This window comes from Thecamonas trahens, assembly GCF_000142905.1.
Source record: "Thecamonas trahens ATCC 50062 unplaced genomic scaffold supercont1.25, whole genome shotgun sequence".
In the NCBI taxonomy this organism is placed as follows: domain Eukaryota; order Apusomonadida; family Apusomonadidae; genus Thecamonas; species Thecamonas trahens.
Window position 1 is genome coordinate 220,654 of NW_013657655.1, and position 15,620 is coordinate 236,273.

Below are 15,620 nucleotides of genomic sequence, written 5' to 3' on the forward strand. Positions count from 1 at the left end.
GAGATTATTGAAATGAGCCCCGGTAGAATGGATTCACAGTTACTGATGTGGACGGTTGGGGGCTGGGAGAGGGTGGGGTGGGGGGTCGTGATGAGGGGGGTCGCTCCGGGTGACGATGGCCAGGCTAGGGGCGGGCAGGTGGCGGGCAGGTGGCGGGCAGGTGATGGCCAGGTGATGGCCAGGTGGCGGCCAGGTGGCGACACGGCGGCGGCCAGGTGGTGGCGTTTCGCGGCCACACCCCACCCACAGCCAAGTTCTCACAGGCCAACATGGACCAACTTCGGGCGGAACTGATGGCTGAGCGGCGACTGCGGGAGCGACTGCAGGAGAGAGTCCATGTCCTTGCCATGGAGCTGGAGAATGCGCTCACCGAGCTCAATGGCTACAAGGTACGACTGCGGCGGGCGTGTGGCGTGTGGCGTGTGGCGCGGGTGGTGGCGCCAAAACAGAGTGAATCTACTCCAGCCCCCAGCCGCACGCGAGAGACGGGAGGAAACAGTGGGCGCACGGGCATGGTGTAGTCATGAGTATTGGTGTGAACTCATGGGCATGGTGGGCGTGGGCGGGTGGGGCGTGCAGGCGGCCGAAGCTGAGACGGCGGCGGAGACGGCGGCGGAGATGCGGCCGCCGCCGCTGGCATGGGACGAGCTGCTAGTGGAGGACGAGGTGGCAGAGATGGACGAGCTGGTCGGCGGGCCAGGGCCGAGTCAGGGCACTGTGGATGAGCTAGACGAGCTGGATGAGGTTGGCAAGGATCTGTATGCGTCGATGGTCCGCGCAGCAGTGCTGTCGCAGAGCTTTGGTGTCAGCGGCAGAGTGCTGGACGACAGCAGTGAGGACGACGACGAGGATGTGGCCGACGAGCTCGGCTTTGTCTCGCCGGTCAAGACGTCGCAGAGGCTGGCTGTGTCGGTCGGGCTCGGTGCAGCGCCGTTTACGCCGACCATCGAGTTTGGCGAGCACGCGCGCGAGGAGCTCCACGACTTGCGGCTCAAGTGCCATGCACAGCGGGTCGAGATGGCGACGATGGCAAAGCAGATGGAGGCGCTGCAGGCGTCAGCAACAGGTGTGGGCGAGTAACAAGCGGGGCAAAAATGCTTTCTGTTATTTGATAACGATTAGAGTAGAGGGTGGTCTGTGTGTGAGAGTTGAGGGGGGAGGGGGGGGTCAAGGAGCGGGGCGCAAGCCTAAATTGAACGCGATCAGTGCGAGGCAGCGATGGCCTTGCGGCGCTTCGGTTCCGGGAAGAGCAGTGCGGGCTCCACATCGCGTTTGCGCTTGGGCGAGCCGGGCGCAGCTGAGATAATCGAGTCCATAAACTCGGCGTAGGCTGAGGGGTGATGGATGTCGTGTGTCGACGGAAAGTCTGCAACGCCCGAGACCGAGTTGTCGCCATACGACGACGCGTTGAGCATGCCGTCGTCGAGTGCGCCGCCAACAGTGAGCGACGGGAGCGAGGCGAGCGCGCCAGGGACAGAGGTCAGCGGGTTGGTGTGGACGTCGTCAAAGTTGATCATCGAGAGGGTCGAGTTGGGCGGACCCGAGAGCGAGGCCGAGCCGACCATCGACGTCGGCGACGCGTTGGCAGCCTTGCAGTCGGGGCACCGCCACAGCGACGACGCCACGACGTCACGCTGAGACATGCCGACGCACTTTTCGTGGAACCAGCGAGCACACGGCCCGCCGCACACGCGCAGGTTGTTCGATGGCATGCTCGAGGTGCCAAAGCAGGTCGAGCAGTAGTCGAAGCGGAAGGTCGTCGGCGCCGACGCGCCAAAGTCCATGCCGCCGATCGGCGTCTGCGCGCCCGACGGCACCGCTGTCACCGCGTCCGACGGCGGCATGTACACGGGCGCAGTGCCCGACCGGTACGCCACCGACGCCGGGACGAGCGGTGCGGTGCCGCGCAGGATCTCGGCAGCCGCGCTGACCACGTTGTTCGGGTCGTGCATGCCCGAGCCGCGCGCCGTCGACGCCAGCCGCGGGTCAATCCCGCCGGTGCGATGCGCGAGGAGCGCCGCAAAATCCGGCGACGTCGCACGCCCAGGCGTGGGCGCCACAGACCGCACACGTCGCGACGCCATGCCCGGCAGCGACGAGAGGTCCAGCGAGTCGAGCGCCGCAGGCGAAGTCGACCGCGGCGAGACCGGCGCAGACGCAAAGCCGCGCGATGCGAGCGTCAGCAGCGGCTGCCCGGCATTGGCCCGCCGCTTTGAGACCCAGTAGCTGTACACGTCCTCTACCGTCGAGAGTTCCTCACCCGGGAACTGGACCAGCGACAGCTGCATGGCCTCGGTCTCGGTGTGCGAGGCCTTCTCGAACCGATCCAGGAACCGCTCGAACCGCTGAACGGTCACGCTCTTGCCCTGCGACTTGTTGTAGCCCTCAAGCCACCGCGCGTCGTCAGAGTCCATCCGGTACTCAACAGGCGAGCCCTCGAGCCCCTCGGGCGATCGCGACGCGCCCGAGAACGACGACGAGACCGACCCGTCACGCCGCCGGCGCTGGCGGGTCGGCGACCGCGAGTACAGTCGGGAACGCGGCCGCGCGGCCGCAGCAGCGGCTGCTGCCGCAGCAGCCGCTGCTGCAGACGGCGAGCCCGACGCAGCCGCTGCCGCTGCCGCTGCCTCCAACCGCCGGCGCTCCTGCCGAAGCAGCCGCGCCTCACGGCGGCGACGGCGGGCAAGCGCCCGGTTGCGCGACTCGGACGACATCGACGAGTACGAGCCCGAACCCGAATCCGAGTTGGCTGATGACGATCGCGGCGTGCGGCCCTTGCGCGACTTGGAGCTCTTCGAGCTCGACTTGGACGACGCCCCGGCCTTCTTGCCCGCGGCCTTGGCTGTCCGTGCCTTGGTCCGCGCCTTGGCCTTGGCACCCTTGGCGTCCTTGCGCCGCGCACGCGCCCGGGACTTCTTCTCAACCTCTGGAGGCGGCTCGTGCATGTTGCCACACTCCTTGAGGCCAAAGTAGCCGGATCGGTACGAGCAGAACCGCGACTGCGGCCGCTTGCACTCGACATTGAGAATCGAGTTGAGCGTCCGCGATGGAGTGAGGCCTCTGTGGCATAGGAGGAAGAGGGAGGGTGAGTGGGGAGAGAGGGAGGGGGAGGGGGAATAAAAAGAGGACCTCGGAGAAACCAAACGAACTTTGGCCCGCACGTCCTGTTTCAGGAAAAGCGTGTGTTCGGCATATGCCACAGGTATGGGTAAGCGTACCGAGTAGTGACGAGGTCCAGGTCCATGATGCGGGCCATGAGGTCCTGGTAGTGGATAGAGCGCTTGGTCTTCTTGAGGACCAAGTAGGCGGCCTCCAGGAAGGACATCGACATGGTGGGCAGGTCAGGGGAGGCGAGAGCGGTGAAGCGAATAAGCGACGGCGGAACAGTTAGCGAGGCCGCAGCAAATTGGTTGGCGAGAAAAAAAAGAACTCGGAGCGGAAGCAGCCGACGAGTCGCGAGGAATAGATTGGGCGAAGCGGGGAAAAACTGGCTTGCCAAAAGGCTCAGCGGAGGTACTTGGACCAAGCGGGGGAGCCCAAAGAGAGCGAGAGGGGTGCCAAAAAGAAGTACGCAGACGCGGTACTTCGGCAAGTAATGGGTGCTTCCGTCGGCGGGTAGGTGGGCCGGAGCGGAAACAGGGGCGGACGGAGTGCTCCGGTCGCTGGGGTAGTTGGGGAGGTGCGACTCAACGGAACGTCAATAAGGCACGATCCCTCACCAGGCAGGCGGAGAAACAGCGCACAGGTAGGCAGGGAAGAAGCTCAAAAACAACCCTACAGCACTTGCGGTGCGGACCGGCAAGTGTGTCAAAAGGGGCTGTGAGTGGGGGGCAGTCGTTTGGAACTGGGGCAACCGGGTTGCAGAGTCAAGTTGCCTCCGTCCCGCTGCGCTAACCCCGGCCTCGTCGCTCCCTGGCCTCACGCGCTGCGGTGGCGGTGGAGGAAATTGTGCCCGGTGTTCCTCTCATGAAAATATGTTTCACACGTGCACAGCGCTGCCTTCCGACAGGCAATCTCCCGCACCGCCCGCCACATGCTTCCCACACCTCCGCCCACATGTCCCCTGCCTATGCTGACTCTCCAACACTCACGCTAACCTGCCCCACACGCTAGCAAAGATCACTGCTCCCGCCGATGCATCATCGCCAGCTGTTCGCAACTGGTCAACATTTGCCCTGATGGGAAACGTTGTTCACCAATGTGTCACATGTAAGTGACGTTCGCCGTCCCGCCGATCCTGGTGATGAGGCAGGTGGTGGAGTACAGGCAAGCAATATCGGGACATGGCAACGGCTCCAGCTCCAGCTTGCGGCAGGTGTGCAGTCCTTTCCCTCTGGCCCTCCGGCCTTCCTCCTACCGCCCTTCCCTTCGCACTGCCACTTGCGACCGCCATCGCGGTCGCTGTCTGCGGCTAAGGAACACTCTCACGTGCACGCGCTGCGGGTAAGAAGCAGGTGGCGCAACCGGTTGTTTCAACAATATCAACCTGTCCTCACGTGCAGATGCGCAGATGTACATGCCATCGATTGCCTCCGGGCAGGCCCAGGTCGCCTTAAAATGGCTGCCCAATTCGGGAATGTCTGACCATGTATTTCGACAAATTGGCGCTGGCGTGGCTTTGGGGGCTCCTTGCAAAGGGTGCGACTGCCGACGGCACACCTTCCCCCACGCACACAACCACAGTACCCACCTCACCTTCCCACCACGCTCTTGGGGAGCACGCAGGGCGGGTGGCATGTCTGCAAATTCTGGAGCGCGCAAGAAGCCCCAGGGTGGGGCGTGGTCGGAGAACGAGCATCTGCTGTTCCTCATGGGCTTGCAAACCTACGGTCGCGGTGACTGGCGCTCCATAGCCTCGAGCTACGTGTTGACGCGGACGCCGACACAGATCGCCTCGCATGCGCAAAAGTACTTTCTGCGTATGGAGAAGGAGTGCGTGAGTGGAGCGAACCCGGGCACGGCCACCTCGCGCAAGTCGTCGTCGCTCCTCACCCTCACCACCGCCAACGCCTACGCCCTCGCCACCCTCCACACCACCCTGTGTCTCAACTCGCCCGGCGAGCGCCCCCCGTCCCGCCGCAACTCACCCGTCGTCTTAAGCCGACTCCGCTCCACCATGCGATGGCGTCGGCGTCGGCCTGCTCACAGCTCGCCGCCCTCGGCGACTCCATCTCGCACCTAGGTGTCGCCACCCAGCCACCGCTGGCCAAAGCCGGCTCGGGCAGCTCGTCCGGCGACGACTCGTCCGGCACTCCCGGCACTCCCACCCGTCCGCTCGGCCCTGTCTCCATCGAGGATCAGCTCGACGCGCTGCTCACACGCCAGCCGTCCTTGTTGGGCTTTGGCGGCTCAGCCGACGACTCGGCCACACGTTCCGCTCTCGGCCCAGCTGCGGCTCTCGGCTCTGCTGCCGGCCCGCCGCCCGCCGGCACATCCTCATCTGGCCCGCTGTACCTCCCGGCGTCACCGCTAGGCGATCAGGCCAAAATCGACCGAGCCATCTCCTCGGTCGTCTCGTCGTCGCTCGCTAAGCTTGACAAGCCGTCCAAGCTCTCTGCTGTCATCCACGGCATCGGCCACCTCCCCAACTTTGCCATCGCAAGCATGGGCGCCTCGTCGTCTGCCAACCCGCGCATCCAGCTCCCGGTACCCATGCACCTCGAGCACCCGCCCGGCCGTGCCTCGCCGAGCTCGTCGTCATCGCGGAGCAAATCATTGTCCAAGCGCAAGAGCTCGTACTCAATGTCGCTAGCCCCGCCCGCCAAGCGCCATCAGCCGCTCCCGCCGTAGCCTGCTTGTCTATGCAATGAATCGCCCCACCGAGCTCGGCCAATGTGCCCGGGCTAACTCTGCCACGCGTCTCCACCCCCTTCACCACACCACTCCACCCGCATGGGAACCCTCGTCCTCGCCACACTCCTTGCCCTTGCCCTTGCCACCGCCTCCGTCCCGCCGGCAGCAGCAGTGGCATGGTGCGGGGCGACGACGGCGGTGTCGTCCCGCTGCGTCGTCGACGCCTTGCCGGCCGTGACCAGTGGCACGACAGTGGCCATTGCCACCTCGGCAGACTCGCTGGCAGACACAAGCGCGTGGGCTGCGCTTGTCCGCATCCTCCCGCCTCCGCACCGCTCGCCGCCACCGCCATCACCAGGCTATCTCGCCATCACCCTCACCAACCTCGTGCCGGACACAAGATACTCGCTCGCCCTCATCCACCTCCCGTCGTTTGTCAACGCCTCGGCGCCAATCAGCCAGCTGCGGGCTGCTCTGATGGCGCTTGCTCCGACTGCGGCATCGTCATGGCGCCCAATCGCCACCTTTACTACCTTTCCGCCGCCGGTGCCGTTGCCTCGTTCACCTTTGCCGCCGCCTCGTGCGCGTCGACCGGCTCCGCTCATGCCGTCTTTGATGACCTCGCCCGTGCCCACCCGCTCTTCTTTGCCCACATGGGTGATTTGTACTACAAGGACATTGCCGAGTCGGCGCCATGGCGGTTTGCGTCGGCGCTGAGGCAGGTCTTTGACTCGCCGACCCAGTCGGCGCTCTACGCGTCGACCTCGGTCGTCTACATTCACGACGATCACGACTACGGCCCCAACGACTCGGACGCCGCCTCGCCAGCTCGCCCGGCCGCCCTCGCTTCTTACCTCACTGCTGTCCCGCACTATCCACTGGCATCGCGGGCCGCTGCAGCGCTGCCGGCGCTGGACGCTGCGGCATCACCGGCGGGCGCAGTCAACGGCTCCGCCGCCTACACTCGCACCATTACGCCGGACGCTGTCGGTGCTGCACGGCTCGATGGTGTGTACCAGAGCTTTGAGGTCGGACGGGTGCTTTCCTCCTCACCGACCTCCGGGCGTCGTCCAACACCACGACCCGGCTTGGCCCGCGCCAGCGCGGCTGGCTCACGGGCATGCTCGAGCGTGCCTCACGCCATGCGCTGGTAGTCTGGATCTCGTCAGTACCGTGGATCGGTGCTGCCGCTGACGGCGACGACTCGTGGCGTGGCGTGCCGCATGAGCGCGCGTTCATCGCCAACGAGTTGGCACGACTTAACGTGACCAACCTGGTCATGATCTCTGGTGATGCTCACATGGTGGCCATCGACTCGGGCATCCACACCAATTACGCCAACGCGTCAGCATGGCCAGACTCTATCGGCGGCGGCTTTCCGGCCCTCGTCGCTGCCCCGCTTGACCGCATCGGCTCGACCAAGGGCGGTCCGTACACCGAAGGCTGCCACGGGTTCCGGCTGTGGAAGACCCACCAGTATGGACTGGTTCGCATCGACGACTCGCTTGAGGCCACGTGTGTCACGCTCTCCGGTCATCGATACGCCCATCCTGCGCCGCTTGCCTCGCTCCGGCTCTGCACGCCGTTTGCCGTGGCACCCGCAAACGCCCAGCCCGGGAACGGCGCGTCGGGTTCGTGCTCGATGGCCTGGCTGCCGGTCTGGGCCTGGGTCACCGTATTTTTTGTCATCGTCCTCGTTGCTGTTCTCGCTGCCGCCACTTGCTTCACTGTCTACCGGCTCCGCGCCACCTGGGCGCACTCGCGGCTAGCCCGCCAGTCCGCGCCACGGCATCCAACCTTCCGTCCGGACGTTGTTGGCATGGATGAGCTCCAGCCGACAACCTCGGTCATCCGCCGCCGGCGCACCTCGCGCCGCAGAATCCAAGCATCGGATGGCCGTGGCAAGCCGTCACACCGCCGCCGCCGCCGCCGCAAGACGCGCCGCACTGATGCGGCCGTCGCAAGCGCCGCCGGCTCGCACCCGGTCGCACTGGACATGCTCGTGGCCCACACGCCGCGTACTTTGCTGCGGCTGGAGCTCGACGACTCGCTTTCGGACACACCGTTCAACCCCAGCCATGACCCGAGCTGGCTGCGGCCGCTTCCGCTGCCGGCCCGCCATCCGCGCGCGCCGTCGCCGGCCTCGCCATCAACGATGTCGTGGTCCTCATCGCCCGCGCAGTCCTCGGCCGAGCTCTCAATGGTGTCGCCTGCACACCCGTCGCTCCCGCTCCCGCACATCAGCTCACCCGCACTGCGCCACCTCCCCCACATCCAAGTCACTCCCGTCCGGCCTGGCTCCGGCTCCATCTCGCGCTCTTATTCGCGATCGGGCGATACTGAGCTCTCGTCCGACCTCACCCGCGCCTCTTCGCTGACCGTCTCGACCAGCACTGGCCGACAAGTTGATCAAGGTCATGAAGGTCATGAAGCTGATGACTCCAACTATGATTACTGTGACTACGAGTATTACTCGTACTCAACAGAGCAGTAACACGGATACACTATGGGTCTCGCCCACGCCGATGATTGCCATCAGATGCGCGCCGACGTTGCCCGAGTCGCGCCACACCCCGCCACCGCCCGGCCGCTCCTCCCCACCAGCCCTAACTCCAGCCCAGCCCACCCCACTCTAGCCGCTGCATGGCTGACTGCGAGTCCGACTCATCCGACTCGGCCGACTCGGCCGCTGCAAGCTTCCTCGCCGCCCCGCGCTCGCTGGTCCAGACCCGGCTGGTGTTTGCAGCTGCGGCAAGTGCCCACGGCGACGGGAGCGACGGGAGCGACGGGAGCGACGGGAGCGACGGGAGCGACGGGAGCGACGGGAGCGACGGGAGCGAGAGCGGCCGGAGCGAGAACGGCGGTGGTGGTGGCGGAGACGATGTAGGCGACAGAGACGACAGTGGAAACAGCAAAGTAGGCTCAGAGTCCAGCGCGGAAGAAGCAGGTATCAAAGTCATGAGCATGATGCGACTGGTGACTGGGATGGCGCTGGCGGGAGCTCGGCTGGTGCGCGGAGAGCGGGCGGCGGCGCGGCGGGCGGCGGCTGGGCGGCTGGTGGCGGCGCGGACGCTAGTGGTGCGCGGGCACGGTGGTGGCAACAGCAGACAGCCGCGCGATAATGTCCAGCCGCTGACCCAGCTGGCGCTTGACGGTGACGGCGCGCTGATGGTGGTGGCCAACGCGGCAGGCTCGTTCTCGGTGGTTGACCTGGAGGCAGCGCTGGCCGATGGCGACGTTGCGCGAGTGTCGAATGCGGCAGCACCCGGCACGCTGGTCCCGGTTCTGGCTCTGCCGCCACAGGGCGCCATTCGCGACGTGCGCTTCCATCCGGACGAGCCATCAACGCTGCTGGCGGTGTACGGCAACCGACCGTGGCTTGCCCAGTACGACCTTGAAGTGTGCGGACTCGAGCCGACGCTCAAGCTCCAGGTTCCGGCCAACGAGCTGCTCTCGCCGGGCCTGCTCTCGCTGGCGGCGTTGCCGCAGCACGCCGCGGTGGGGCCACCGGTGTATGCCACATCCAGATCAGGCGCGGTGTTTGGGTGGGATCCACGCGCGGCGCGCGGTGCGCGTCCAGCACTCCATGTCCGCACCGCACACAAGGGCCGAGCCACGGCTGTAGCCGTCTCGCACGACGGGTTCACCCTCAGTTCGGGCGGCGACGACGGGCTCATCGCGCTGTGGGACATCCGTCACACCATGATGCCACTGATGAAGGTGCATGGTTCGCGGTTCGGAGCTGACGGCTCGGCTGCCGGTGTCACGTTCCTTGGCTTTCACCCGCGGGCTCGCCACGCGCTTGTCTGGCAGATGGCCTCGGGCCAGGTGGGCGTCTTTGACATCATGGGCGACGCGCTGGCATCTCGAGCGGCGCGGCTCTCGGGCCAAGTCGCAGTCGGCGGTGTCTCGGGCGCGCTCGCCCCGCTTGCCAATCCGGCACCGGACATGCAGGTCTGCCGGTTTGCCCTCAAGCCAGACCTGGCGGATGACGGCACGTTTACCTACACGGCGCCAGACACGCCGTGGGTGTACACCTCGATGCTCGACATGTGCGGAGGCTTTCGGCGCCTGGCGCGGCTGCCGCGGTCGAGCAAGACAACAAGCTCCAGTGACGATGACGCCGGCCTGGAGCCGTCGGCGCCGAGCGGCGGTGGCCTCTACCGGGCCACGCCGGTGCCTGCCGGTGTGGTAGCACTCCAACGACTGGAGCCGGCCGCTGGCGCGGCGTGCCTCGCGCTTCACCCAGGCCTCAATCTGGTGAGCGTGCTCGACACGCCGGATGTCTCCACGGCCGGCGACGAGGTAGCTGAGCCCGAGGACGACGACGAGTAAGCTACAGCTTGACTGAGCCGTACTCGCCGTTCCACTGCTCGTAAGCAGCGAGCGACGATTGCGACACCGAGGGGCGAACGTTTGCGAGGCCGGCCTTAAAGTCGTCGTAGGAGATGGGCCGGATTTGGCTGGCGGCGACGTTGCGGACGGCAAGGCCGAGTTCGCGGACCGGGCCCAAGGCGGCGTCGCGGCACAGTGTGGCAATGTCTGCGCCCGAATAGCCGTCGGTAGCGGTGGCGATTTTGCTCAGCTGGCGCTTGGTGAGCGAGGTGTTGTGGCCGTCGAGAAGAGCGGCGATCATGGCGGAGCGGGCGGCTGCGTTGGGAAGTGAGATGTAGATGCGCTTGGCAAAGCGGCGGCGGGCGGCCTCGTCGATGTCCTCGGGCCGATTTGTGGCGGCAAGGATGACAATGCGGTCGTCGGCCGACGTTGTGGCGCCGTCGAGCTGGACAAGGAACTCGGTCTTGAGCCGGCGCGAGGCCTCGTGCTCGTCGGCCTTGCGGGCCGAGAGAAGCGAGTCGATCTCGTCAATAAAGATGATCGACGGCTGGAGGTAGCGGGCGACAGCAAAGAGAGCGCGGACGAGCTTCTCCGACTCGCCAACGTACTTGGAGGTGAGTGACGAGGCTGAGATGGAAAAGAACGTGGCGTTGGCCTCAGATGCCACGGCCTTGGCGAGCAGCGTCTTGCCGTTTCCGGGCGGACCAAAGAGGAGCAGGCCCTTGGGCGGCGCCCGAAGGCCCGAAAACAGCTCCGGGTTGAGCGCCGGGAGAATGACCATCTCCTGCAGAGCCTGCTTGGCGTCGTCCAGGCCGATGATGTCGTCCCAGGCGACAGAGGTACCCGAGTCGACGATCTCGTTGAGAATAAGCTCTTGCAGCGCCTTGTCCACGCCCTGGAGGTACTTGGTATCCCCACCTCTGACCCGCGCCGCTCCACCAGACGACGCCGCCGCTGCCGACGCTCCGGAAGCTCGAGCCGGCCGCGAACCACGGCCACGAGACCTTGCCGCTGATCGTGCTGATGTTGGCCGCGAACCACGGCCACGAGACCTTGCCGCTGAGCTTGCCGGTGGTGGGCGCGAGGATCGCATCGACGGCGGCGGGCGTGAGAACTGTGACTTGCGAACGCCACGGGTAGCCGGTGACGTCAGGTCGTGCGGCGGATTGCGAGCCAGGGCCGGGGCCGGGGCCGGGGCCGGGGCTGGGACAGGGGCAGGAGCGGGTGGGGCGACGGGCTGTATGGCGTGTTCGGGGTGTGAGTGGGGGAGCGGGGAGGGGGAGGGGGTGCGGGAGGGGGGTGCGGGGAGGCGGTGTGGGCGGTGCGTACCTTGCCAAACAGGCGCTGGAAGAACGAGGGCGAGGACGGGTCGGTGGGCATGGGATTCGGGGGAGGTGCTGCAGAGGCACGGGCGGCATCGGCTTGGAGGATGTCGATGCGGTCGAGGACGGACTCGAGGGTCTTGGCGATGGTGGCGTGGGCGGTGCGGGCGGCGGGGCGGTCGCGCGGGGCAAAGCGCAGCTGCATGGCGGAGGCCAGTAGGCCCGCGCCTTCAGTGTAGAGTGCGAGGGCCTCGGTAGGCCGTCCGGCCTCTTCATGGTCGATGGCCGCGTGCACAAGTTGCTTGGCCGAGGTGTGGAGCTCGTTCTGCTGTCGTAGCGTGGCGGCTCTGCCCCCGTTCGCCACTGACATGTGCTGCTGGCAGGAGGGAGAGAGGCGTGGCGCGTCCGGCCAGCGTTCGACGGCGCGAGGGGAGGATGGATGGGATGACGGGAGTGGGTGTTCACATTCAAGGCGATCGGACAGGGGGGGGGAGGGAGGGGAGGGAGGGAGCGGGGCGGCGGCTCATTGCCGATAGCCTGCAAAGCGAGTCGAGGGCGCGCCAAGAGCCGAGGTGTTTGCGCCTGTTGCAGTGGCGGAGCGTGAGGAGCCACGCCAAGAGCCAGACGAGTGGCGGCCACCTCGGCGGCCACCGCGGCCGCCTCGGCGGCCTGCAGTCCGCTGCGAAGGCGGATGGACGCGCTGGGCGTTGGCAGGCTTGGGATCGCGGCAGCGGCCGCAGTTGGGGTATGTGACAAAGTTCTTGGCCGAGCACTTGGGACACTTCCAGTCGCCGGGGTGGTAGCCGCGGACAGCGTGGGCGACGCGGAGGCGGGTATTCTTGAAGGGGTGCATGGAGGATCGGGCAGCAGCCTTATCGGCCGAGGCTGCAGCGCGGTAGGTAAGGAGAACGTAGCCTTCGCGCTCTTCGGCGACGACGGCAGGCTCGGTCCCGTTCTTGCGAATCTCGCCATACTTGGTCATGTGCTCGACAAGGGCGTCGAGGTCGAGCGGGCGTGGGTAGCTGGTGATCTTGACGGTCACCATGTCCTCACCGCGCTGCTTCTCGCGCGGCGGAACGGGCGGGACCCAGCCCTCAGGCGGCTCGGTCGGCGCAGGCTCACCGGCCTCGTACGCCTTGACGTAGCGGTCGTTGGAGCCGCCCTTGCCGTACTTTGCGAACCAGGCTGACCAGGCCTCGTGGCGCGCCGTCGGATCGCGGGCCGCCGCCGCCCGCATGTACCGGGTGCGGACGCCGCGCGAGGAAGCCTCGGCCTGTGCCCTGTAGAACTCGGCCCACTCGTCGGCCCACTCGCCGCCGGATGCCTCGGCCACTAGCGCCTGGTGAGCATAGTACTGCGCCCACTGCGCAGCGTAGCCCGGCGGGCCAGCCGCGGCGGGTGCCGGCTCTCGAGTCGCATTCGGCTCGGACGTGGCGGGTGCGGCGGAGGCGGCAGTGGAGGCGGCGGTGGAGGCGGCGGAGGCAGGCTCAGCCTCTTCCTCGGAGATGGGTGCAGTACTGGGAGGGGCTTGCTCATTGGCAGCAGTGGGAGGAGAGCCAGCGACGAGCTCCATCTCCACCGGCTCGGTGGGCATGGGCTCGGCAGAGCCAGTCACGTCGGCCATTGCCGCCAGTAGGATGGAAGGAGGGGTAGGGGTGGGGGAGGTGGGGGTGGGGGTGGGGGAGGTGGGGGTGGGGGGGAGTGGGGTGGTGGGTGGGCGTGGCTAGTGCTCGCTAGCGGGCAGAGGTGGTGGCAGCCAGGGGGCCGACAGGGTGTTGGCAGCAGCGGCGATGGGCGGGCGATGGGCGGGCGTGTGGCCCCCGACGCCACCGCAACCAACGCGCGCTAACGCCCACACACACACACACACACACACACGCTCACACACGCACACACAGTATGCCACCACACACGCATACACCTCACACACACACACACACACACACACACACACACGCACACATACACACACACACACTTCACATACACACACTCCCACTCTCACACACACACACTTCACACTCTCTCTCGCCACCCACATGGCCCGTGCTCTGACCCGCGAAGAGGTGACGGCGCGGCTGTCGCAGCTGGGACGGACGGCCGACGGGACGCGTGTGGCGTACCTGGCCCTACATGCGCCGTCGCTGGGTGTGACGTCGGCTAAAGTGCTGAGCGAGTACCCGCATCTGGAAGAACTGGATCTGCATGACAACGCCCTGGTCGACCTCGCCCCGCTCTCGCCGCTGGCTGCCCTGCTCACTCTGGACGTGAGCGGCAACGGCCTGGCGAACCTGCTCGACTTTGCTCCGCCGGCCGGCTTGCGGGTGGTCAACTATGCGTCCAACGCGCTGGAGCGGCTGCCGCCGACATTGGCAGCAGACCACCCGTGCCTCACTACCCTCATCCTCGATCACAACGGCATCGCCGACCTCTCGCCGCTCGCCGGCTTGCAGAGCCTGGTCTCGCTCTCAGTCCGCCACAACAAGGTCGACGATGTGAGCGTCCTCACCGACCTGCCGGCGCTCAAGGAGCTGGCGCTCTCGGGCAACCACCTGCAGTCGCTGGTCGGCCTCGCTGCACTGCCGGCGCTCGAGAGGCTCGACGTGGCGAACAACGCCATCACCACCCTCGACGGCTTTGAGTCCGAGCTCGAGTTCCTGTTCGAGGTCGACGCCGGTGGCAACTTTATTAAGGACGTCGAGCAGGTGGCGCACCTGGCGCCGCTCCCACTGCTCCGCAAGGTGACTCTGGCCGGAAACCCCATGGCTGCCGACGAGGGCTATCGGACCCGGACCCTCTTCCTCGTCCCGCAGCTGGCCTATCTCGACGGTGGCGAGGTAAGCGCCGAGGACAAGGTGGCCGTCGTCAACATGTACGACCCACCGCAGCCGGTCCTCGACTACCGTAAGCACTGCCTCGAGTACGACACTATGCTCGGCGAACACCTCTCGCTCCCGCCGCCGCTGGCTGACCCGGACCTCGAGGCGCCGGCCATTTGGGACGGTGAGATCCGGGTCGGCTCGCCGTCGTCGCGCGGCTCGACACCGTGATCGCACACGCCTCACCCAACAGTCATGCCGTGACGGCCTTGCGCGGCTGTGCAGCTGCCCCGTGCTTGGCGCGGAACTCGACGACAGAGTACACGACGGCGCCGACCATCGACACGTTGTGGCCGACAAAGTTGAGCGGAGTAAAGACGTAGTCGGCGAGGAGGAAGCCGGCGTAGGTAGCGGCAATCGATTTGGTGCATCCGACGACCGACGCGGTGAGCGGCGAGTTGACCTGGGTGCAGAGATAGTTAAAGTAGTTAATGCAAAAGCCGAGAACGCACGAGGCGGCGAAAAGGGCGGCCATGCCGGGTGTCGCCGCGAGGCGGGCGACAAGGCCAACTGGCGCGTCCGGGGCGGTCTCCGGGTGGTCGATGTAGAACGGCGGCGCTGGCGGAGCAACGTCCGACGCCGGCTGCCAGAGGCTCGCACCGGCGAGCGAGAGGCCGACAAAGACGGCCGAGAAGAGCGAGTTGTAGAAGAGGAGCGTGAAGGAAGAGAGTGCGGCCCGGCCCATGAGCTTCTTCAGCAAGACCCGCCACAGCGCCGTCGTCACGTTGCACAGAGTGATGAGGGCGTAGCCAGCCGGATGAAAGGCGAGATCGGCGGCGCCGGCGACGGTGGAGCCGGCGACCATGAGGACCACGGTAGCGGCGATGGTGGGCGAGGGGCGCATGCCGAGGACCCACCACTGGGCAAGCATGGTGAAGAGAATGGAGAACTTGCGGAGGGTGGAAAAGGTGGGGACCGATGTAAGCGATGTCGCCGCCACGCCAGCCACGTTGTTCACCACATACACCACGTTGAGCGGGAGCAGGCGGACGGCGAGCGCCCAGCTCGGCTCGAGGGTGAAGGCGATGAGGCCGGCCTCGCGGGCCGAGGCGAGGAGGACAACGGCGGCGACAGCCTGCCAGAACAACAAGAGCGTTGGCGAGGGGAAGGCATACCAGGCAAAGAGGAGCTTGTTGACAAAGAGTATGGCAAACGATGAGCTGCCGTACGCCACAGCCGCTGCGATCTTGGCTGCCGCAGACGGCTCGGCCGACTTGGTCTTGCGCCTGCTTGACTCTGGCGGTCGCATGGGGAGGAGTATGGGGAAGGGGGGGGGGGGGGGGTCCGATAA

General features: G+C 66.5%; 8 protein-coding genes across 8 annotated transcripts in view; 5 read left to right on the top strand and 3 right to left on the bottom strand.

The window, feature by feature from the left end:
* AMSG_06001 (uncharacterized protein) overlaps positions 1-338 on the bottom strand; it is a gene marked incomplete at both ends in the record, with an annotated part of 13,106 nt that extends 12,768 nt beyond the window's left edge. Inside the window, one exon of the mRNA XM_013902064.1 lies at positions 280-338. Within this exon, the coding sequence (XP_013757518.1) occupies positions 280-338 (59 nt within the window). The remainder of the gene's footprint in view (positions 1-279) is intronic.
* Positions 339-347: 9 nt separating this feature from the next.
* AMSG_06002 (uncharacterized protein) lies at positions 348-1,095 on the top strand (the record flags this gene model as incomplete). Its single annotated transcript, XM_013902065.1, has 2 exons — positions 348-389; positions 580-1,095. The coding sequence occupies 2 exons, from the start codon at positions 348-350 to the stop codon at positions 1,078-1,080; spliced, it is 543 nt and encodes a 180-aa protein (XP_013757519.1). The 3' UTR covers positions 1,081-1,095.
* AMSG_06003 (uncharacterized protein) lies at positions 1,086-3,987 on the bottom strand. The gene is made up of 2 exons (XM_013902066.1): positions 3,219-3,987; positions 1,086-3,060 (listed from the first exon to the last, which is right to left on the bottom strand). The coding sequence occupies exons 1-2, from the start codon at positions 3,329-3,331 to the stop codon at positions 1,203-1,205; spliced, it is 1,971 nt and encodes a 656-aa protein (XP_013757520.1). The 5' UTR covers positions 3,332-3,987; the 3' UTR covers positions 1,086-1,202.
* A 725-nt stretch (positions 3,988-4,712) lies between these two features.
* AMSG_06004 (uncharacterized protein) lies at positions 4,713-5,804 on the top strand. The gene has a single exon (XM_013902067.1). It carries the CDS (start codon positions 5,122-5,124, stop codon positions 5,788-5,790), a length of 669 nt encoding a protein of 222 aa, XP_013757521.1. The 5' UTR covers positions 4,713-5,121; the 3' UTR covers positions 5,791-5,804.
* Positions 5,805-5,892: 88 nt separating this feature from the next.
* Positions 5,893-8,303, top strand: AMSG_06005 (uncharacterized protein; the record flags this gene model as incomplete). Its single annotated transcript, XM_013902068.1, has 3 exons — positions 5,893-6,228; positions 6,252-6,783; positions 6,822-8,303. 3 exons carry the CDS (start codon positions 5,893-5,895, stop codon positions 8,285-8,287), a joined length of 2,334 nt encoding a protein of 777 aa, XP_013757522.1. The 3' UTR covers positions 8,288-8,303.
* A 133-nt stretch (positions 8,304-8,436) lies between these two features.
* AMSG_06006 (uncharacterized protein) lies at positions 8,437-10,128 on the top strand (the record flags this gene model as incomplete). The annotated part of the gene is made up of 2 exons (XM_013902069.1): positions 8,437-8,676; positions 8,815-10,128. The coding sequence occupies 2 exons, from the start codon at positions 8,437-8,439 to the stop codon at positions 10,126-10,128; spliced, it is 1,554 nt and encodes a 517-aa protein (XP_013757523.1).
* Positions 9,775-11,832, bottom strand: AMSG_06007 (spastin). The gene is made up of 2 exons (XM_013902070.1): positions 11,458-11,832; positions 9,775-11,365 (listed from the first exon to the last, which is right to left on the bottom strand). The coding sequence occupies exons 1-2, from the start codon at positions 11,818-11,820 to the stop codon at positions 10,130-10,132; spliced, it is 1,599 nt and encodes a 532-aa protein (XP_013757524.1). The 5' UTR covers positions 11,821-11,832; the 3' UTR covers positions 9,775-10,129.
* A 1,210-nt stretch (positions 11,833-13,042) lies between these two features.
* AMSG_06009 (leucine-rich repeats and guanylate kinase domain containing) lies at positions 13,043-14,660 on the top strand (the record flags this gene model as incomplete). Its single annotated transcript, XM_013902071.1, has 2 exons — positions 13,043-13,082; positions 13,515-14,660. The coding sequence occupies 2 exons, from the start codon at positions 13,043-13,045 to the stop codon at positions 14,498-14,500; spliced, it is 1,026 nt and encodes a 341-aa protein (XP_013757525.1). The 3' UTR covers positions 14,501-14,660.
* Positions 14,661-15,620: the final 960 nt, after the last annotated feature.